Source organism: Caloenas nicobarica, chromosome 2, assembly GCF_036013445.1.
Source record: "Caloenas nicobarica isolate bCalNic1 chromosome 2, bCalNic1.hap1, whole genome shotgun sequence".
Taxonomy (NCBI): domain Eukaryota; kingdom Metazoa; phylum Chordata; class Aves; order Columbiformes; family Columbidae; genus Caloenas; species Caloenas nicobarica.
This window is the reverse complement of record NC_088246.1, coordinates 48,234,434-48,257,228: the sequence shown is the minus strand read 5'-3', so window position 1 is coordinate 48,257,228 and position 22,795 is coordinate 48,234,434. Positions and strand designations below refer to the sequence as shown.

The window sequence follows — 22,795 nt, the reverse complement described above, 5'->3', positions numbered from 1 at the left end:
TCATATAGAAAATACTGGTTTTCAGAGATATTTCGCCTCCGCTTATCAATTTAGAGGCCATGCAGTGCTTCAGAGACTACATTGGTTTTATTTCTCAGCAATCTCTGCTGTCGAATGAAAATGACTGGTTATACTGACCAGTTGTGCACGTTACAAATTGACAGACTGGAATGACTTCTTACTGAAAGGGTATACCAAATGGTATCTGACTCATCTTTAATTTATTCTAGATGAGATGCTCTTGTTGTATGCATTACAACGTAGGGCATGTTTAACCCCTCTGAGTTTGAAGGACATTCAGTATCTGAGGGATACACCCGTGAGCAATTGAAGAAACTTTGGTGAGAGGGTGGGCAGCTGAGCAGTGTGGCAGGATTGAACAAGTTTTCTTAGCTGAAGAGAAGAGGATATTTCAAGTTTGCAGCTTGAGAGTCTTGATTAATCGTTAAGTGTTTCTGAATGTCCATGTGACAGTCTTTTTAAATTTACAACTCATGAAAATAATTCTCAGCCATTTCAGATCCATCACTACAAAATCCACCCCTTTGTGGGGTGAGCCCTTTTGAGCTCAGAATACTTTGAGGTACTTAAAGGCTTCTAAAATACTTTTAACTGATGGAGAAATCTGGCTGTTTGTTACATATTGTGTCTTGCAAATGGTGAATTTGGCAAGTTCTTTACATTTATGCATAGCTTCCCTTCTTAGAAAAAGCATTTATTGATTTGAACATATCTTAGGTACATCAGGTGCTCCCTCTGTCCTTGTGCAATGCTGAAACACTAGTTAAATATGAACATAATTTTTAATTAGGTTTCCCCAGTGCTGAACTTGCTGCAGTCTGGACTGTTCTCTATTAGTTTGCTGGTCAGAAGTTGTTGACCTTTAGATTATGCTGCAAAATCCATCTGTTGCTGCACGCTTTTGTGAAAAGAGATGTAAAGAATTATTATCTCCTGTCAGTCAGCCATGTAAACAGATTTGAATATAGGCAGCAGCTCAGTTTCCAAGATCCGAGTTCATTCAAAGTAAGAAGGGAGAGGAAAAGCTGTGAACCAGTGCTTCCTATCCACTGGAGAACCTTTTCTCAGCTGTTGTGCTGTAATAAAATGCCACTGTCCTATTTTAAAATCCCCCTGCTCTCCATGGGAGAAGCTGCTCTGTGGGTAACCCTAACCAGTAATGAAATCCTCTGCTAGGGAGATGAAGGCCATAACCCCCCTTTGCCAGATATCTCTCCATGCCCTCCCCATTGCCAGCTTCCAGCTTGTTCCTGGGGCAGTCTCACCCATGAGACGCACTTGTTAACAATCTGGTATTTGCATTTTTTGTTACATACCCATCAACTGTTTCCATATCCTAAGCACTCTTTGACATTTCCCCTAATCTAGCACTTTCTGTCCCATAGCCTCCAAGACTGTCTAGAGAATTTGCCCTCTTTTTTGCCCCCCAGTGTTGATTGACAGCATAATCAATGGTCTTTGGTTTACTGATAAACGAAAAGTTAGTTGCCCTAATGTGTTTTAAATGTCCTAATTCCATTAATTTTTACTCATATGAGTGCCACTGACGTGTTTCTGAGTCCAATTTAAAATGACACTGACAAATAGTTCTCCTAATTACAATGCAATTATGTTCTTACTCCTTCACCTGCATTACATAAATTATCAATGCCTTTTAATTATGCAAATTTTCCTTCACTCGCATGGTAAGCACACTGTTCTCAAGACTATTTTGGTTGTGTTCTCAGGTATGTTTGCAACATTTTCTAATTTTAGCTTCCTGTGTTTTATTAGTGTCTGAATTCTAAACCTGTGATTTCTGTTTATCATTGAAATGCTGTCAGATGCTAGCGTTACTTCACTTGCATGTCCTATGGCAATAATATTATATCATTTATCTGGAGTCTTTATTTGAAGTTTCTGTTTCATTTAGAAAAAGAAGAAAGGGTTAGCTTTTCTTGGCTCTGAGCTTCTATTCAGAAAACTCCCACAGTCCACACCCATCACAAAATTATCCTCTTTCTCATAGTTTCGTGAATCTTAGTCCTTGGCCCTGCCTTATTATCCTTATTAAAGGTGCTTCCCAGTGGTACTCCTATTAAGCAAGAACTAATACACCCACAATTTGTTCTCAGAGTCAAAAGCTGGATACATTATTATATTGTAGTTGTGTGCTTGTCATAGATATGCAACAAATACATGGGAACATGCTTTTCAAAAACTTTTCTCATTTCTGTTTTCACAAGCAAATTTTGTAACCGCACTATACGAGAAGTGTCACTCTGAGTGCCAGCTTTGAGGAGAGTCTTCCTGGTGTGTTAAATTTTTGGATGGAAATGTGCTAAGAGATGGATACAATCAGTAAGAAGTGTTTTATCTCTGGGAGCTTTATCCAGGAAATGTTTCAAGGGAAATAATAAGAAATAATATCAAGGTTATGAGATAGCCTACCTCCACATGAGATGTCCATCAGGGGACTTCCAAATGTCTTCAATTTTCTATCTGTCTTGGAATGTTTATCACAGAATCATAGAATGGTTGGGGTTGGAAGGGACCTCTGGAGATCATCTAGTCCAACCCACCTGCTAAAGCAGGTTCACCCAGAGCAGATTGCACAGGAATGTATCCAGGCAGGTCTTCAATGTCTCCAGAGAAGGAGACTCCACAGCCTCTCTGGGCAGCCTGTTCCAGGGCTCTGGCACCCTCAAAGTAAAGAAGTTTCTCCTCATATTCGGATGGAACCTCCCGTGCTTCAGCCTGTGCCCGTTGCCCCTCATCCTATCGTTGGGCACCACTGAAAGGAGTCTGGTCCCATCCTCTTGACACCCACCCTTGAGATATTTATAAACATTGCTGAGATCCCCTCTCAGCCTTCTCTTCTCCAGGTTGAACAGACTCAGCCCTCTCAGTCTCTCCTCATAAGAAAGATGCTCCAGACCCCTAATCATCTTCGTAGGTCTCCACTGGACTTCCTCTAGTAATTGCTTGTCCTTCTTAAACCAGGGAGCCCAGAACTGGACGCAGTACTCCAGATGCGGCCTCACTGGGGCAGAGTAGAGGGGGAGGACAACCTCCATCGACCTGCTGGTCACACTCTTCTTAACGCATCCCAGGATACCATTGGCCTTCTTGGCCACAAGAGCATAAACATTGAGGTGCTAAGATGTAGAAGGTTGTTGCAAGTCTGTAGTGGCAATTTAGATTATTGTTTGTGCAGTTCTACCAAGTTGATTAGTATGTCTTACTTAGTAAGGTCAGTCATCCAGGTTATACTCTGAGGTCTATATTTTTCAAAAAGTTGTCTCATAATAGAGACAAAAATACCATTCTTCATGGTCATAGACAGTCCTCAATAGCTTGTCAGTTCATCAAATGAAAAATTACATCATCTGCAATGTAGTCATTCATCACTATTTACAAAGGTTTTGAGAAACTTCTGTATCTTTGCATCAAACTTCATTTTGTAGACTGACATATTAGGTATTCCTCTGAAGACACAAACAGGCAAAGTAACCCAAAGGTCACTTTTCAGACTTTTGATTTTTGCTACTGAAAGTTACACAGTTTGGTCATCTCAACCTGGTTTTTTTTGTGTGTAATTGTCTAAAAAATATTAAGATGTTACAAAAGAGATATTGGAACAATTTGATCAAGTGAGTAGTAACAGGTCAGTTGATCTCAATGGTAATTGTCCAATAAATTGCTGAGCCTGTAATCGTGGTATGCAACCTATAAGGTAAATTAGTGTCTATACTAAAATATTTAAAAGGGCTCCATCATTCTGAGAACTGCAAACAATTAACTCCAACTGTAAGGCTGAACTGCTAGTTATGACAATAAGGAAAGGATGGGTAAAAGAAAGATAAATATAGCATGTTATGTAAGAGTCAATATGATGCCTATAGAGGGAAGTCATGTTTCTCCAGTTCCTCCAAGTGAGTCAATAGTGTGTGAAGAATTGATACAGTGAACTTGGATTTTGAAAAGGCCTTAAGGCTTCTCAGTAGAAATTCCTAAAGCAACTAAGCTGCCATGAGAAAGAGGGGGGTTCTTCTCACAGATTAATAACAGTTTAAATATTGGGAAACAGTAAATGGCTAGTTTTACACCATAAATGTAGATTACCGTCATAAGCCTACCAGGATCTTTGCTCTGCAATGCATTCATAAATTGCCTGGAAAAAGAGATTAAGATTGCTATGACAAAGATTTTTGGTGATACAGAATTATTCAAAACTAAGGCTGATTGTGAAGAGTTGCAGACAACTCAAAATATTGATCGAAGGGATGACAGAATTGCAGATAACACTCAGTAGTGATAAACACTGAATAATGTATAGAGGGAAAAATCATCCTAACTATACCAGGCTTTGGGGCTTGCAGAACATTGGTCCAAGAAAAATGCTCATGAAGCCAGAAATTAGTAAGGAGCTCCCCTGTGGCTGGTCAGCCCCTTTCATGGACTGCTACCTGGTGTCTGTAATGGCCACAAGATCTTTAATTTTGGCCTAATTCAGCCAATGGTCATTCTTGCAATAGGTTGTCAGAGGACACAGGCTTTGCAGAGGCCTTTTGGAAGTTTGGTCTTGCTTGATAGGAAGGAAATTATGTCTTTTCCTCATTGTGAAGGTATTGGGATGTAGAGAAGGTGTGTACGAGTCCTTGTGCTGCAGCAACATGGAAAGGGCTAGTTGCTGGAGGACTGTGGCAAGTTGGCATCTGGTGTAAGATATTTTAGAGCTTAAAGGCACCTGCCTCACCCACCCTAATGTATTGAAGAGTGTAATGGGTCCAGAAAGGTTGCTGGGCCCAAGGCACATTTCTCTGATCAGAGATCCAACTCCTTTGGAAGGGGAATTGTAGTATGTGTGTACACCTACTCCTTGGAAAAGCAGAAGGGTACCAAGAAGCATGTTAGCAGCCTCCTGGAAGAGGATGACAACCTTCTCACAAATCCACAGGAAATGCAAGAAGAAAGGGCTCTCTACGTACACCTTTTCTCTCTGGATTCTGTTCATTCTGGCACTTGGCAAGCCTTGTGAGATTGGCCACCAATGGTCAGCCTGGAGACTGGGAACAGCTGGAGCTATAGGAAAAGATTTAGTCAAGGAAGATAAGACTAAGTGCTGGTGTTGTCTCAGCACCTAGACGAAGATCTAATGGGAAGGCAGGGGATTGTCCCTTCCTCAGGTGACAGAAGTCAGACCAAAGACCTTGATTTTCTGGAAAGGTGGTAGCCAAGTACTTGGATCTTCAGAATGGATTTTTGCTTGGCATCCACTAGGGCAGTGACTTCCTTCTCACCACTCATATCCCAGAGGATGGTATCAAAGGCTTCCTCAAGGTCTATGTGAGAGGACTGATGATGGTGGTGTTACTCCTTTATACGGTTGTCTCTACACAGACTGTCTTGAGAGATGGGGCTGTGGATGCATCAGTGACCTCTAATGATGTGAAGAAGCCCTATCCCCTGCCATGAATTACATTTGCCATTTTTGACCCCTAGAAGAAATTTCCAGCACATGCTCATGGGTATCTGTGGAGGGATAGCTAGCAAAACTGGGCTTGGGGTGAGCAGAATCTGGGAGGCAGTGCAGAAGAGAGTTAGGAAAGGATCAGCAGGAGAAGAAAGACGATCTTCTCTCAAGATGTCCTCTCCCATACATTGTGGTGTCCCTCTTCACCCCCTGCTAAGGAATCTGACTTGTGTTTGGTGGCATTGGCTAGCTGTGTGTGCCTGCTGTAAGGAGGCATCTTAGAACCTATATGAGCTTTTTGATGGTGCCGTGGAGGATGGGGAGACATCTGTGGATGGTCAACACCTTCCATTATTTAAAGGGACTGTATTCCTTTGTGCTGGACCAAGGGGCAATCTCTCCGGATTTGCGCTGGGAACTAGCAAAGGAAGAAGCTGTTTTCCCTGGTACAGCAATGAACTTGGTAGAAGGATCCTTTGAAAGACACAACAAAGAGCTCCTCTAGCCACCTCCATTCCATGCAGTGCCACCAGCACTTGCTCTTGTGGGTTCCCCTTCTGTGGGTGGGTGGTAATTGCCATGGGGCTGCCTCTCCTGCAGGGAGAAGAGGTTTGGGTTATGGATTGGAAAGAGTACTTTTTGGGAGGAAAGAAAGAGGGAAGACAACTGAGTGAGGCAATCAAGTTCTGCTCCTGCTGTGGCAATTAGTATGTGCCCAACCCACTGATGCATATGCAGGTAAGGTCAGTCCATCTCCCTGGACTGGCTATGGGCTTGGTTTGCATGGTAGCCATTTGAGATAGATAGCCATGTCATGTACCAAGAGCAAAGAGCTTTAGGCCTGGGAGGTGGACTCTCAGTCTGACCCAAGAGTCAGCAAAGAGAAACAGTAAATGTCATACAGTTAATCTGTCACAAATCCCATTAGTAAATCAAGAATCACAGTAATAAGAGTTGTGAATAGTTCATAGACGATAGTATGTTCAAAAAACCAAAACATCTGTAGAACAGCTATGACTAGTAAGTTAATTAAAATAATACATTTACTGTAATTTATGAGTGAAACTAGGGTCTAAATTCACTGAGTAAATAAATGATTGGAAATGATTAATTTGCTTTTATTAAATGAGAGGGAGGACTAGAGAGTGCTATGTTCTGAGCAACTGACATGTGATAATGACTGCTTCTGAAGAAAAGCGTAATAGAAAGTTCTCTGAGTCACTCAATAGCATCTACCACCAGCCTTTCTGTAAATTATAAGTCAGTAAAGCCCAATATAACTACTCTGGAACTTAATTAGTAATTTTTACCTTACTGAAATGTTTCATGCGAATTAACTGTAGTAGTCTTAGAGGCTGAAAGTGTTATTTTGAGCAGGTTGGGGAAAGCAATTTTGATCTAAACCTGATACAGAAAGCCAAAGCCTTGTTTTATATTCCTATATTGAGGGATAAAAGTTAATTTGAATTGTTTTATTGTCAATTCATTCTTTGGTTTCACTGCAAAGAGTGCCAATTTCACTGGCAGTTCAGTGCTCTTGAAACATGTATCTTCTAAGAATAGAGTGAGAACACCTCATTTCTCACAGATTATCAGATGTCCACCAGGTGGGGGATCTTTGTCTTGGATTGAATTTAAATCAAGAGTTCAGATATGAAAGACTCGATATCTCATTAGCAATCCCTTGATCCACCCAGTTCCTCTGGGGGCTGTTTTGGAATGGTAATCCAAATCGTTCTTCAAATCTTTATAAGCAATCAGCTTTAAGTGCAACTCTTAGAAGATAAGACTTTTCCTGCTAGTTAGTTCTACATACACACACACACAAAAAGGTGAGCTAGAGGCTTTGATCAGACAGGTATTCTTTTAAAGTCAGATTTAGTCATTTTAGATTTTGTTTCTGCATGTCTGATACTGTGCTAGAAAATAGTCCAAATACAATTTTTAAGAAAGTGTGAAGATCTTAAAAATGAACCTCCTAGCCAATCTGGATTGGGTTGAGTGCTTGAAATAGTGCAATAAATCTCTTCTTTAATGTACAAAATTATTTTTAACCTGACCTAAAGGTAACTTCCAGGTACCTTAACCTTACCAAAAAGGATCATAGATTTGGTTAAATTTAAAAACTCCTTTAAAATTCAAAAATCCTCTGACAAAGCACTGAGACTTTCTTTAAAAGTCTCAATATCACTGTTTTGCTTACTTTAATAGTTTCCTTAATAGGGTGCCACTTGTGTTACTTACTATTACCCTGTTTTGTGGTCAGGCTCTTTGTAGGTCTTTGCTGAAAGCTTGATATGCTGGTGTACATAGGAATTGAGTTTATTCCTTTTCCTGGAACAGTAATGAGATCATCGCATCGGCTTTGTGTTGTGGCGTGATTAAGTTTGCACTGTGACTCAGTTACCTTGTCCTGGAGGACAAAGTTAAAAGATTGACAGCCGCGGTGGGTATAGGAGCAAAAGGCATTATCTTGTGGCAGACATTCAGATGCTCATTCTGCACCAGAAAACAAGAAGTCCTGTGTTTTTGAAATAATACAGTGCAAGAGTATCTAATGATTTTTTTTTTTAGAAAAAACAAGAATCTGCTTTCATTTCAGTAACTGTGTTAATATTTAAATTATTGACCTAATCAGGTTAAGCGTATGGGCTGCAACATCTAATTTTAAGGCACACCTTGTTCATGGTAGTTGTGCAATAGCAAATGCAAAACAATGATGTAATTACCTGTGCATCAGCAAAAACGTCTGAGGTGTTTTAACTTGAAACCTCCAGGAGAAAATAAACTGCTTTATTAACTTGAAAATGCTGTGTTTGTAACCTGTGCATATTTGCTATGAATATCACCATGTGATAATAGTACTTTATAGTATTTTTCCCATGGTCAGAAAGAAAATGAGAGGAAGAAATATCCAGTTCACATCCCGATGAGATCATAGCTGAAAGCTGGGTTACCAGTAGCTGTTGTGTACACAGTTCGATATAATTTTCTATTCAAGTGAAGCCAAGGCTGCAGAAGTGGTGGTGCTGTGAGCCAGGTGTAAGGTTCATTGGCTGATCTGCGTGGGCGAAGTTTGTCAGAACGCTTGTGCTCGTTAGAATCATCGAATACCAGGTTGGAAAGTTGCCTTTAGTCTGTAGTATCCATTCCTTGAATGCTAAATTCACCCACAAGATAAAAGCAAAAACTCGATACGTGTATAAAATAAGAAAATGTTTGTTGCTCTGCTGATACTGAAATATAACGTATTTTGAGATAACAAAAGCTACAAAGGATCGCTTTCTCTCTGTAAGACTTAATTGTATAATTCAAGATTGAAGTTCAACTTGTCTCGGCAAGCGCTTCGTGGCCAAATAAATACTGCATCACAAAGCTGGTTAGCATTCAGCCACAGCAGCTGGACTCATATTTATTATAGTTTTCCCTAGGACTTGCTCTGCACATTTAGGAAAAAAGTCCCTTCCCTCATTTTTTCTCAGTAGACATTGACTTCTAGGCTGTTTGTTCAAGATAAGCATCAGAATGAGGATGCAAAGGTCAATCTCTCCTGTATTACAGAGTTACGAAGAGAAACAGTCAGTTTGTCTTCTAGACAATGTTCTCCTATCCAAATTAAACTGTTTACTTCCTATAGGAAAAAGGATTTCTTCTTTGGGAATTCAGCAGTGTTTGTGTTTACAGAAGGACAAACTCTCCTTTTGTTGTGGACTTCTTTGCTGAAAGTTTTTTCAGCTTTCCACCTCTTTATCTCCACCTTTTAATGACAACAGTCTGTGAGGTCACATCTAAGTCTCTGAGACGCTGCCTACGGTGGAGTCCAGTATTCTGCCTGGTCCCTGCCACCTCCACCTCCCTGTCCTGCCTCTCTGCTGGCCCAACTCAACAGAACTGGAAACACCTCAGCCCAGTGTTAATGCAAGCCCACCCTCATCAGCTGTTCCAGCTAATAGGACAAGTTGTGAACCAGAGCAAGTGAGATATAAACAGGGATTGTATTATCCCCTTCCTGCTTTGGGGACAGGAACTCCTGGCGATGAAATGAGCAGACGGTTGGGGCAGTGATTTTTTTTTTTTTTTTTTTAAATTATTTTTTTTAAACCATGGCAATTAAACCCAGCAAAACCCCCTTGGGCTACATAACTAGTTGATGACATAACTAATCTCAATTCGAATATGTTTTATAAAAACAAGGATGCATTAAAAACAACAGTGCTAGCATCTTTTCCTCTGCTGATAGCAATTTCTTGCTTGGAATTTTAACATTTAGCGAGCTTTTAAAATAAGGACATCCATCATAGTGCCGTCAAGGCAAAGGAGTTGAGGTACCTTTTGCCTGCTCAGCTGGAAATTAATACTACCTTGCCTGAGGTAATGCAGCTGACTGTATGGACACCCCAGTCTTTTACAGCATGGAGTAAAATAGGTTGGTGTAAATCACCAGCAGTGGTGGTTCAAGCCAGCCCACTTAACATTGCCATTTAGTGGGTGCATCTATGCCCGGATTTCACATTCTTGCTAAGTGGTTGGTAATTTCTTAAACTGCTTTAACTCAAGTAATTTAAACTGCTTTAACTAAAGTACTTGTGAACATTTGACTCTTAATTGCTTGATTTTAATTTAGCTAAAATTTGCTTAACTACACAACGGAGAAGATAAGCCAGAGTATCTGTGGTAACAGTGCCAGCCTTCTACGTGGAGAGGAAGAACAGTTTAAGCAGATATTTTGTAACTTCTGCATTCGTTTCTTGACACTGTGATATATTCTTCCTTGCCTTGTCCCACTTTGGTGATCGCAACTGGGCAGTTGTGAAAGACAAAATTGTCTTTCCTGTGCCCACCAGTTGTACAGACAGCAAGTGTCACATCCCTGACTCCATCTGCTGTGCAGTATTATGCAGAGTTGTGCATTTGCCCTCCTTTTTATATTGTCAAGGATGAGTTACCAGCTACTTGAGTTTATCCTTAAATAAAATGAGCCTTGGTCTTCCTTGACTTCTTTTATTAACAGCAAAGCAGTACATTGCTGTTCATGTTGCTAGCTAGTGACATCACATTGGACTCGCAGTCTTTGTATCTTCTTCTTTCATTGTTGATAGAAGACTGCCAGGTTGAAGAGCTTGATCCTTGTTGCTCCCTAGCATAATAAGAACACTTCTTGCATGTGTTGGAAATGGCAGCTGATAAGAAAAGATGAGGATGACTGCATGCACTGTATTGAGAGAAAAAAGCGATTTATCTTTTCTTTGCGAGTTTCTGCTGTAAATCATTTAACCTTGTCTTGTAGACCTTTTGTTTTTGCAGTTGTAGCAAAGAAACTCTGCAGTGTTCATATTCATTTGTATCTTGAAATATTATTATAAAGAACAGTAAAATGGTATTATGCTGGGGGCAACTGCAAGAGTTTCACTTATACACAGGCTGCCAGGAGCTAGAACTCAATGAATTGATAAAAACATAGGAAAGCTACTCAGGAATCTGTTCTTGCCAGTCAGCAATGAAACCGTGATAGTCAGCCAAGTGCAGGTATACATGGGTTGAGGTAAGGAGAGGAAAACGGATATGAAATAATCAAATTACAAGTTTCTTTATATCACTAAGATGGCAGGGCTCGTAAAGAGTGAAGCATTTGGGGTCCGAACACAAATTAATGAAATGGCAAGTGTTGACAAAAGCCAGAATGTGAACATACTGTTTGTGGTTGTCTACAGTGTGAGATGCAGTGGGTGGGGATGATCTCTGAAGTAGCTGTGAATGCTTACTCGCAATTTGGCCTGTTGAACTATTTATTCTACATTAAATCTCACTCTATCTGTTTATTTGGAATAAGTATCATGTACATCTGGAAGTACATGTGTGTCTGCATTAAGTGCATATTTGGGTTGCTGTTTTGGTGGTTGCTTGTTTTCACAACTGACATTAAAATCTTCAGTTAATCTGTAATGGCAGTTCTTTAATGACACTGATGGGAGGGGGGACAGGGAATCAAATATGGGACCTGCCCTTAATTTAAGAGGGCAGCAAGAATGAAAAGTCTTTATGCCAGTGGCTGGCATACTGCAGCCCCATGTTCCTGAGGGAAGTTTTGTACTCCCTTGCTTGGAATGTATTTGCTCTCCGCAACGCCCCCCACAACGATTAGCAGTGTGCTGGTATTTGGGTACTGGGAGCCCAGTATGATTATGAATAGATAGAGGAGCTGTCTGAAAAACAATACTGCTGTGGTCAGCAATGAGAAATACACTCTCTTTTCACATGGACAGATGTATTGCTGTGGGTTGTACGGTGAAACTGGCAGTTCTGAAACCTGTTTATTCAATTCATAATTCAAGGCCAGTGTAATTCCCAGTGACTATCACAGTTGTTTTCATTATGGAGTCCTAATTCATTGTTTCTGTGGGCACGAAAGGATTGTCGGACTCATTTGGTGTTTCAGTGCACTGTAATTTTACATAGAGCAACGCTGTTGAGATTGCCTCGCTGTGTCATCTGTTGGGCTCATCACTATTACTTCCTTTTGACCTCCTCTCTGTAATTGCGCATGGATGACTTACTAGCTGCCATAAAGATACTTAAATGCAACTGGATTTATTAAAAAAAAATTTGAATAGACTAAAATAATTCTCTCTGAGGTCAGTGAGGACCAACTAGGTACCTGCTTGCTCTCTGCCAGGCAGTCAGAGCCATCTGTCACATAACAGTAAGCAAGCATCAATTTCAGAAGTCTATTTGGTTTTATGACAGTTTTTACAATTTTATGGAAATGGAACCATTACATAAAGCATAATTTTCCTCAGAAATTGGTGTTTTATAGACTTATGTCCCTATTCAGTCATTTACATTCCTAGTTGCTTTTTACATAAAGCATAAATATAACAATGCTTTTCTCCCCTAATAAAAAAATCATCAGACCTTTTTTTTTTTGTCTTAATGTATGAAAGACTGTCCTTGTTTTGATACTTAAGGAAAACCTCAAGGATTCTATGTCCAAGTTATATGTGTCCATAGAAACCAAGTCTATAGTGGCTATAAATAAACTAATATGTAACGCTTTAATATTTAGCTCAAAATCATAGTTCATAGTGATTTTATAACAAGATTTTGCTACTCTTTTTATTCTTTAAATATGCTTTTTCATAATCTATGTTAGTTCTTAATTTAACTCATCATTTTCCTGCCATACTTAGAAGAGTAAATCTAAAACATGAAGTCAAGTTGTAGAGACTTTTAGTGGTTGGAATCTTGTGTTCAAGTACAGACTATAGCAAATGTGAGCCTGAGCTTTCCAATTTTGTTTCATCCTCCAGGAAAGTTGATCAATGCCATATAAAGGTTCTCCTCAGGGAAAGCTGGGGATTTTGCATACTACGGTAGATCAGACTTGAATTGCATCAGTGGATCTGTGTAAGCATTTGTTCCCATCCCTCTGCCCTTGTCAAAGTGGCTTGACAAGGTGGTCTTTTATCTTCATGAGGAACATTTTAAAGCAGGACAAAGGACAATGTCAGGTTGGAGGTAGTATTTTTTTGTAGGCTGTATGCATTAAAATTAAAATTCCTCAGCAAACTGCAACTTCTTGGCAGTTCCTAGGGATTTGTGCAGTTCACTTGAGCATCACAGGCATGACTGCTCAAGTGTTTGTGTCCTTAGATGTAAAAGCATTTATGAAATTGGTAATTGCTTGGTTGCTTGCATACTTCTCTATGGTAATTGCCATTTAAAGGTCAGCACTTTCCAATATGTTCTGGGTGTCACTCGTTTTCCTAATAGTGAAAAGATGGGTTATCTATAGTAATGATTCTTACCTTTACAAGGATATAAATATTTTAAATTATTTGAATCATCATAGCACAAAATATGGCAGTGAAAGATCTAGGTTCAGCTGTACTAGATGGACATGAAAATGACATGTACATGAAAAGGCGGCCATACCTGATCTGTGGAGCATATTGATGAAAGTTGGATATAACTTCAAAAAAATGTTGCAGTCAGACTATCTTGTGATTTTACAGGGAGATGTAAGAGTTGACAGATGCTGGAATTAAGGGATCTTATTCATGAGTTGAATTAAGACAGTGGCACTGGAAAAAGAGTTACTTGAATCAAAATCTAAGAAGAACTAGGAGTTACTTGTTAGAAGATATTTTAGGAGAAAAGCTGATGAAGAGAAAGAGAGGTTATGAAGGACACTCGAAGATGGGAGATCCAGGGAATGATTAATTTGAGGGGAAATGTAGATATGTGGAGAACCTGTTGTGGTGTTTTACAGTGTGTGTTTCTAACTGCTTGTAGGATTTTTTGCTCTAAGACAACTGGGAACCTTTACAATAGCTCCTAAAGGAACATAAACATAGGATCTGAGCCTAAACTGGACCTGCTGTGGTAATAAAAAAATTATTCCGGTGGATTTGCCCATTCGTTTTGTAAGAGAGAATTCATATGAGACCATCAGGGTGAGGTGTACCTGGCAGGTGGTGGTCTCATCAGACCCAGCAAGGTGAGGACAGGCAGCTGCCCAGGAGCTGCAGGAAGAGGGATCTGAGGGGCTCATGAGGTTGTATAAGCTCGGTATGTGGCCCCACTTTGCTAAAGCTGATGTTTGAGGCCAGCTGGGGTCAGTGTTCGGACAGAGTGGAACTAGTGTGAAGTGGTACCTCAGGGAGTCGCCGACATGCAGGTGGCAGATGAACCTGTGTTTGCAGATGAGATCACCAGCAACAGGGTGGCAAGTGTTTATTTTTAATGTCATCTTGCTGTTGGGCTGGCTAAGGAGCATGCGTAACTTGTCAACGCTGCAACAGTACGTGGAAGTCTCCCGTAGCACCTTTGAGACACCTTTTGTCAGGCAGGACTGCAGTTTACTTTTGCTAATGAAGTTGTTGCAGACAACTGGTTCTAATGGATGTGGAAAGGTTGCCCTGTCCAGTTCTTTCAAATCAAATATTTTTATCTTGCTAGTTACAGAGGATGGAAACTGTGATAATGGATATTTTTTGGGTTATAAAGACATCTTGGATTTCCTGAAAGTGCACTGAGAACACTGCTAGCAATAAAAACCAAATCAAAAAATCAAGCAAGACAGAGAGCAATCTTCTGTTCAATAATTACCCTGCGGTTTTACGAATCTTTTATGCTTAGACAATGCCCCTTAGACTTGGTAATTTCACAACTTTACAATAATTACGGAGCTTGCCTTTATGTGCGTTACGTATATGCTGAAGGGCAGAGAATAGCCTCAAAGTGGAAGGTGTCAAGAAACGTCCAAAATCAATTAACTATTATATAGCGTGTGGGAGACATTCCTTGTCTCTCTGTGAATAGTCCTTGAGACAGTGTGGCTTTCAGACTGCCGGGAAACTGGTACGTTTCCAAGTTACCGGTGGAAATTGCTTTGAACTTAGAATAAACCTGCACACACATACAAATTAGAAGAAAACAAAACACGTTGAATGAAATCTTGGCCTTATCAAAGTCAAAAGGAGTTTGTGCTGACTTCAGTGGAACAAGAATTTTATCCATAAAGAGGGGAAAAAAAAAAAAAGGTTTTTGAACTCTAAAATCAGAGCTAAGCTATCTGAAGTAGGGTTTTTTTTGTCACAGATACCTGCTTGTTTTCACATGTAGTTGCAGGATCTGAAGGCCAGAAAGTCTTTGTAATTGTGTGTTTAAAATCCCTGCCTGCAATGTGCTTGCCAAAGCACACCTGGAACACTCATGCTTTTGTAACTTTCTTGTTTTTAAGGTCCAGCAACATTGCTCGGGCCTGTTCAAATGAGTTGGCAATTAGTAACATAAATATAACTTGTCTGACTTGATTTGTTCTTCCCACACACGCGTTCTGTGTCTGTCTCTGGCTGAACCCTGCGTAGATAGAAGAGTAGCATGGAAGCGTGCTGTGATGGGGGAAACGCCAGAAAGGGTTTTACCCTTTTAGAATGAGTCCTTCTACATTATGAGAGCAAAAATAACTTGTGGCCATCCTAGTGCCACATCTCCGTGGGTACACTGTCCTCAAGTGTTCCTCTGCTACACTCGAATAACCTGGCAAGAGTTACCATTAGTTTTCTTAAAAAAACCTCTAAATTGGTTGCACCTAAGTGCTTTGAAGGGTCCAGTCTAACAAATGCCAGGTTAAACACCTCACAAAAGACAACCGTAGATATCTGGGATTTGTTGTTGCTGTTTGCAGTTGGTTTTGTTTTTATATTACTGCCACAGAAATAAAATTGCCCTAATAGCCAGAGCGCTCCGCTGGTAAAAGGGAGTCCACGCTTAACTTCTCTGACCTGGAGAGCTGTGCTGTCTCCTGCCTTGCTGCCGAGTCCCCATGCTGTGGCGTTATTCCCTCACTGCGCGAGAACCACCCAAACCTCCCTGCCTCTCCCCGTCCTGTGGAAACTGTGCTTCAGCAGCCAAATTGTGGCCTTCACTTGCCCAGAAAAGGGGACATGACTACAGGAGAGCACAAGAGCCCATAGCCTGGTGTGGGGGCACTGAGAAGAGGGTTGGGGTTGTGGTCTCTGTCGTCTGGACCATGAGTTTTCATTTGCTGTGTTAGCAGTCTGAGCTCTGGGGAGGAGGGAGAATTCAGGTGGCTTTGTGCTGAACATGCAGGTTCCCATGCCCTTCAGCAGCTACTGTGCAGGTATCTCAGTCTCCACTTGGGATTCCTCTTTGGGGGCTAACACCTAGACTATAATCATTACAGCCTCTACTTTATAGGCTCCAAATTCTTTATTGGGTCTGGCCTTTCAGTACGCTGCCTCGCCTAGTAAGAGTGAACATACAGGCCTACAGAAGTGACAGATCCGTTTGATCCATCATGAAAAGTGATGGATCCATTTGTTATATCTCCTCTGGGCACTGTCAGCTTAATGTCTATGCTTGGAGAGGGATTTATAATGAAAGAAATATTTATATTTAGTAAGTTTAAACACTATCAATGGATCTGTTAGTTGTATTTCACATAGGTGCTCACCTGAATGGGCCCATGATTACGGTATATTCTTGGTTATCATGCTTTAAGAAGAAAACACTGCATGTTTCTGGCCATGTTGTCATGAGTTGTGAATGACAAACCGAGTGACGTGTTCTATTTGATTACTGCAGTGCCTGTGAATAGCTCAGTGCTGACAGCCTGGGAGGAAAAGTACCATTAAATGCCCTGGGATAGGCATGAGATGGGCTGCAGCACTGGAAGGTGTTCTCCTCCATCCCAGGCATTGTGCTTCATCCTTGAAGTCACCATCCCATTGCTGGGCTGTCACATCAGCTATAGCAGAAGTTTTGATACCACTATATTTTGTGACATTTGTTCTTTAAAAAATGGGAATAAGGTCACACCAAGCAGCTGTGAATAGCCATCAGCTTTCAATCACCACCAGCCCAGACGGCATTTAAAACAGCAGCTTTGGGTGGGGATGAAAAGCTCTGAGTCTTGCTGACAGTCAAAGGTGGAGGCAGGAATGAGAAGTCCGAGATGCACATTTTAAATTGTGGAGACAGCACTTACTATGAAGACACTATATGAAATAGTGTCTAGAGGGCAAAAGGAGTGTGTTTAATTCTTTATTTTGTTTATTCTGAAAACTTCATTTAAAAAAATATATTTATTGTCCTACATAGAGTCCCAGTTAGTGCACAGAAAAAAATGGTGGTTGGTTTACTGCAGTATTAGCTAAAGATACAATTCCTATTCACAGAAAGGCTTCTAATTGGGGATGAGTGAGTGGTACTTTATTCACAGCGTGTGTCAATGTTCAAGTGATGTTAACATTGGACTGCGAGTATCTGGTGGTTCTGATAAACCAGCCTATGGCAGTTTCTGTGTTACCTGTGTGGCTGCTCTCAGCCAGTGTAGGGAAAGTTGAGCAAGAACTTGACCTATCCCTGCAAAGATAATTAGCTTAGTTGTACTAAAATTTCAGGGAAAAGTAAGAAAGTGTCACTTTATGAGGTTAAGACATTGAGTGTGTTTGGGAAAGAGAAAAAGCCAGCTTGTGAGAAGGAGCATTTATGAAATGCCTTGCTTGTATCTGTGTATACAGGCAGGGTGATGAGTTGTAGAAAACCATCCACTGAGTGTAGAAATGGTAAATTGTTGTTTATTTGGTAAAGCAGTTGTTTATTTGAGAAGAATAACACTTGAAGGTGCAGCTAAATATTCTTCTGAGGCTTTTCTTCAACAAAAAAAAAAGTTTCAAATAAAAGCTCCTTATTTTTACTTAATCTATATTTTGTATAATATTATTTCCCAGTTTATTTCACAAATATCAAGCTTATGGTTTACTTGAAACTCTCAAAAGCAGGACAATTTATTTCTCTTCAAAATGGTGAGAGAGTTGTTTACTAATTAGGTCATCTAATTCTGTCATAAATTACAAAATGTGAGTTATGACTCAGAGAAAGCAGTTCGTTATTATGAAACCAGCCTTAAGAACAGTAATTGTCCCTTAGTTTTCCATGCTTTCTTGAAACCTGAATTGCAAAAATCACTTCTACTTAGACCAAGAATCCAAGACTCCTCAATTTATTAGTGAAGACGATCTTCCAGCAAATGTTTCATATTATATCTTTTCCTGCACTCAGCTTGAGCAGTGCATAATACCTGAGCAGCCATCCTAAATTTTAGGATATACTGATCTTTACATATCAATTGGGATGTTCCTTATGGCTCATCCTTGTTTAATAGAACTGAAGAGAGGAAAGATACCGGATGACTATTAGTTTAATAAAGAAAAGACATTTTGAAATACTTGTTAAATTGCAATGAGTGTACAACTAAACTGAGATTTAGTTACATTTTTAATTAAAGGAATAGCTATTGATTATGCCATTGAATATGTGTTGTAGCCAACCCTAACAAATAGCTATATTACAGGAGCTCATTAAACTAGTTGTTAAAATTCCAAGTGAATGAGAACTAGAACTAGTGTGGATAAAAAATAGAGTGATGCTGGGTAGAAGAGAAAGATAAACTGAGAGAAAAATACATTCATTTCTACAAGTTTGGTTACTGTCCTAAATCTGTTTCAGACTTAATTTAAACAGCCTGCAGGCTGCTCATGATGCTAAAGGCCTGATCCTTTCCCTCCTTGTGGTTTAATACCAATTTTACTGCTGAAAGGGTCTTATTGAAGCATTTTATTAGATAGGAAAGTAGCCCCTACACACGGGTATCGCAGCAGCCCGTTGCTTGTGGCTGAAAGCTGCTCAGAACAGTGAAGCGTAACAGGGAGATGAGGTGGACGATCTCACACGTTCTGTCCGTTACGATTTCTGTGCATATAAAGCTGTTTAAATCCTTTCCATTCAAATGCACTGCATCCACAGAAATTTATTCTTAATAATGACACAAGGCGTGCTGCAACACCAACAAGCTTATAGTCAGACCCTGCGACTCAGTTGGACTAAATTATTGTTTGAAATACAGCATTTTAGAATTAAAACTTTTTTTTTTTTCAGTACTAGATTTTCTAGTTGAGCGTATTTTGAAAGTTCTGTCTATGTACAATGCACAAAGGCTAATTTGTTAAGACTGTAAGGGTTGTACAGATGCCAGCACCCAAGAGTTAGGAAGTGTTAGAATTAGAGATACCTGTAACCTTTATTTGACCTCATAGTTTTATGGAGCATGATCCAGTCCTCAGTGACCTTCCTCCCCCTGTGACCTCTTCCTCTTTTTTAAGTGTGTGGGATGAACAAGGGGCATGAATGTGGCAAGTGCAAAAAATGTGGCGGCAGCTGACGTGCTGCAGAAGTTAAGGGAAGTGTTCAGTAGAGGCACGAGCACTCTTTAGGAATAAAAAGCAATGTCTTTGCGGTGAAAGCACTTTTCTCTCCCTGTGTTGCAACTGTATTGCTACTATATTACCTGTGACGTTCTCACATTCAGCACCCAGATTACAAAACATCCTCTCTATCTAAGGGGTGACGAGTAAAAAAGAATGGATTAATGAAATATAAACTGGAAGGGTCAGATATAAACCTCAAGAGAATAAAAAGGTTTAATGACCTGTAATCAGGATTTACCAATGATTTGTACTTAGGTAATAGCATTACTGGTTTTTTCCAACACACAGGATACATTTTAGTTTACTTCAGACAGGTCTCTCTTCCCTATTACTGCTTAGCTACAGGATGTTATGATTATAGATGTAGGGACACTCTTGTTGCAGAATCACCGCTGATAAGTTATGGTGGGATGGCAGTTGTAAATACAGCTTCTCTTGTGATTTAAGAGGGAGACATGAAGGCGGATCGCCCAGATGCTTGATCAATGGTAAGTAGGGCCAGCCGCAACATGCTAAAGCTTAAAAGTCCTTGCCAGATTTTGGGATTAGAAGTTGTCTTTTCAAGCATTAACTCCTCCACTATTGAAATAATCAGCGTTCTGGTCTTCCTCTTTTCCTTTCTCTTTGGCCAAGATGTATTTATGTTTGCAAGCAGGAACCGACACACAAACCCTTTTCTCAGTAAATTTTTGAGATACGAGAGCTTCTTCAGCAAGCTGCCAAGTATTCAGTGTCTGTCTGTGCCACAGTGCCACGCGACTTCGTGTCGTGTCCCCTGTGACCTTCCCATTTACTTGCTTCACTGATCAGGAAACGTGCAGCCGCTTGGAACCGTGTGGTTATCCTGGGTAAGGCTGGAGAAACAATAAATCAGTCATTGCAGATTAATGTGATAACACACACCAGCAACAAAATCAACTATAATCAGGATTCACTTGACACAAAAGGGCATATAGCTTTGGTCACTCAGTCCCCTGCTCTGCAGGTGACAGACCTGTGCACGTAATATTCCTGGTGACTGATGAGTGGCAAGAAGAATTTCAGCATGCAACTGCTAACATTGTAGTGATTTTCACCTGGCTCCTCTCTGAGAAATCCCATGTGTTCTGATGTGAAGGCCGATACAAGCTTGGTTATTTTTTCCCTGAAGGGAGAAGTGAAAATGACTGCCCCCCCAAGATCTCCCTGGAATTCAGACTAAATGGAGCTTGTATTTGCAGTGGTACTAAGGATGAAATCAGGATTGGCAGACTGTGTTGTGTGAATTTGCACACGTACAGGGCTCAGAACAAGAGCGAATCTTGTTAATTAAGCCAAGACATTTTAGCTGGTCTGTACCTAAAATTCAATCCTGTTCAGTAAAAGAGACTTTCTCTTGGGTCTCTTTAATGTCACATTCCATTTACAGTTGTAATAAATGCTGTGACTTGTTTCCCTCTCCCCTATCCCACAAAAAGTGACAGAGAGGAATTTCTTGCTAAGCCTTTGATAACAGTTCTTTCTTTTTGTTCCAGATAACTTCAAACGAGAAGTGCTCGGAGAGCCTGAAGAATGACGGCGATGGTCTCATCCAAACTCTAGAGAGCCTGGCCCAAACTGCCAGGTGAGTTGCCTCAGGCTTCCAGGAATTTCCAGGGCTGAGAGCGCTTCTCCTCCTCTTTTGTCTGCCATGGTCTTCTCCAGTGATCGCCTTCTGTGCAGTATGAGCTTCTCAGGTTTCTGCCCCTGGCCCCCCTCCCTGCACTGCTCTCCTCCAAACTCCTCTCGTTCAGAGCTTGTGGCGGCGGCGTGCTCTGATCCCCAGCTGCGGCAAGCTGCAGTGTGCTGCACCGTCCCACTCAATCTGTGTGCACGTGTCGATTTTTTTTTTTTAATATATTATTTTATTCTGAACACTTGGCCTCCATAACCGGATACTGGTCAGTGGTTCTTGGCATAGTGGGCTGGATGCACAATGTGATGTTTGTGCCCTGTTTTAAAGTAATTGTGTTTGGTGCGCTTGCGAGCTGATTGATTTCAAATGTGCAGCTGAAGAACAGAACTACTTTTGTTTAAGAATACCTGTGGCTTCTCTGAGAAGGCACGAGACTTTGGGGAATACTGTGGCTGTCTCTGTGAGAACTGAGGTGCTAGTCCCAACAAGCTGGCCAAACCTCAGCTCATCTCTTGTAGACTTTCCCTCATCTAATCCCCCTTGGACATATGAATGAATGAATTACTGTTCTCTGCCCTTCAAAACAGATTTTACACTCCTGCTGTGGGCTGTTGGGCTGCATTTCATTTCTGGTTGAGCTAAAATTCATAGAGAAATCGTAGTTTATAGATCAGTTTTTGAAACACTAAGATAATCTATTTAGTGCTCTTCATGCTCCCAAATGCAGGCTTTATATGGGTCAGTTGTTTGGGAAAATTGGCTCCTTGACATTATGGCAGGGTGTACCCTGGGTAGGAAGGAAGGGAGGATGTGGGCAGATGTAGAGAGGAAATGTTGGGATGTGGCGAATGCGAGGAGATGCACGCTGAGGACTAACCAAACCTGTCGAGAACAGTCTGCTTCCCTCTCGCATACTCAGCTGCTGACTCATGGGTTTTTATATGACACATCAGATTATCTAACAAAAATAAAATGTCAGCTCTCCCCAAGGGAGTCACTGAAGATGACAGTGGGGAAAGACAGGGTTTTCTTCTTTTAGGACTAGTTTTCATGCTGTTTTATAGCATTTCAGCATTAGGTGCACTAGACAGCCCAGTCGCTGTCTTTGAGTCTGCTTTTCTGGCTTCCTGTAATTGTCTGCTATCTCTCAATTTCTCTACTTGCAAAACCACATGCAACAGAGCCCAAAATAAACAGCACACTCTCTTATTTGACACAAGATCCTCAATAGACCACATTCCAGCTGGTGCCAGTGACGAGTGTGAGGATCCATTAGGGTAAGCCAAGCTCCTTTGCTGTGCAGAGCTTCTGCACTTCAGCACCAACAGGGGAGCTCCCGAGAGCTCACGAATTTTATTTCCCTCCTCCCCTTCTTTGGGGAATATGAGTCTGTATCCATTTGCCTCCAGAGGAAACTGAGAGGGATTCAGCCTTCATCTTGGGGCTGTAGTGGACTTGAGCGTGGACAAATTGGCAATGGGCAGACAAGAGAAGCCTGGGGTTAGCAAACTTAATCAGCTTTAGCTGAATGGCCCTTTTGTTTATGGAGGTTATGGGTGTTCTGCCATCTCCCCAGATTTCCGTATGTGGCATCTTTCCCAGAATATTCCTTGTGACCTAATAAACTCGGTCTCCTCACCTTTGCTTTGAACTCTGTTAAGAAGCCTCTCTGTGTCTCATGCAGTACTGGAAATGTTTTGGAGAAGGCTACAACTGGGATCCTGGATCTCAGCCATCCTTGGAGCAGTCTGAACTCCCAGGCTCTTCCACCCACGTATTATCACTCAATTGAAGTGACAGAGGAGTGGTTTTGCTTTGCTCATTTTTTACAGACAGGTTTCTAATCTTTTGCTCTGCCTGTGTGGTGGAAGG

The 22,795-nt window shown here is 40.9% G+C and overlaps 1 protein-coding gene across 4 annotated transcripts in view; it reads left to right on the top strand.

The window, feature by feature from the left end:
* Window positions 1–22,795, top strand: part of ULK4 (unc-51 like kinase 4) — a 240,662-nt gene that overhangs the window by 216,704 nt on the left and 1,163 nt on the right. For 3 of the 4 annotated variants that reach the window (XM_065628834.1, XM_065628835.1, XM_065628833.1), the window contains exon 35: window positions 20,784–20,872. In XM_065628834.1, the coding sequence (XP_065484906.1) occupies window positions 20,784–20,872 (89 nt within the window). Of the gene's footprint in view, window positions 1–20,783; window positions 20,873–22,143; window positions 22,201–22,795 lie in introns of all 4 variants that reach the window. The other variant, XM_065628832.1, reaches the window with a different exon arrangement.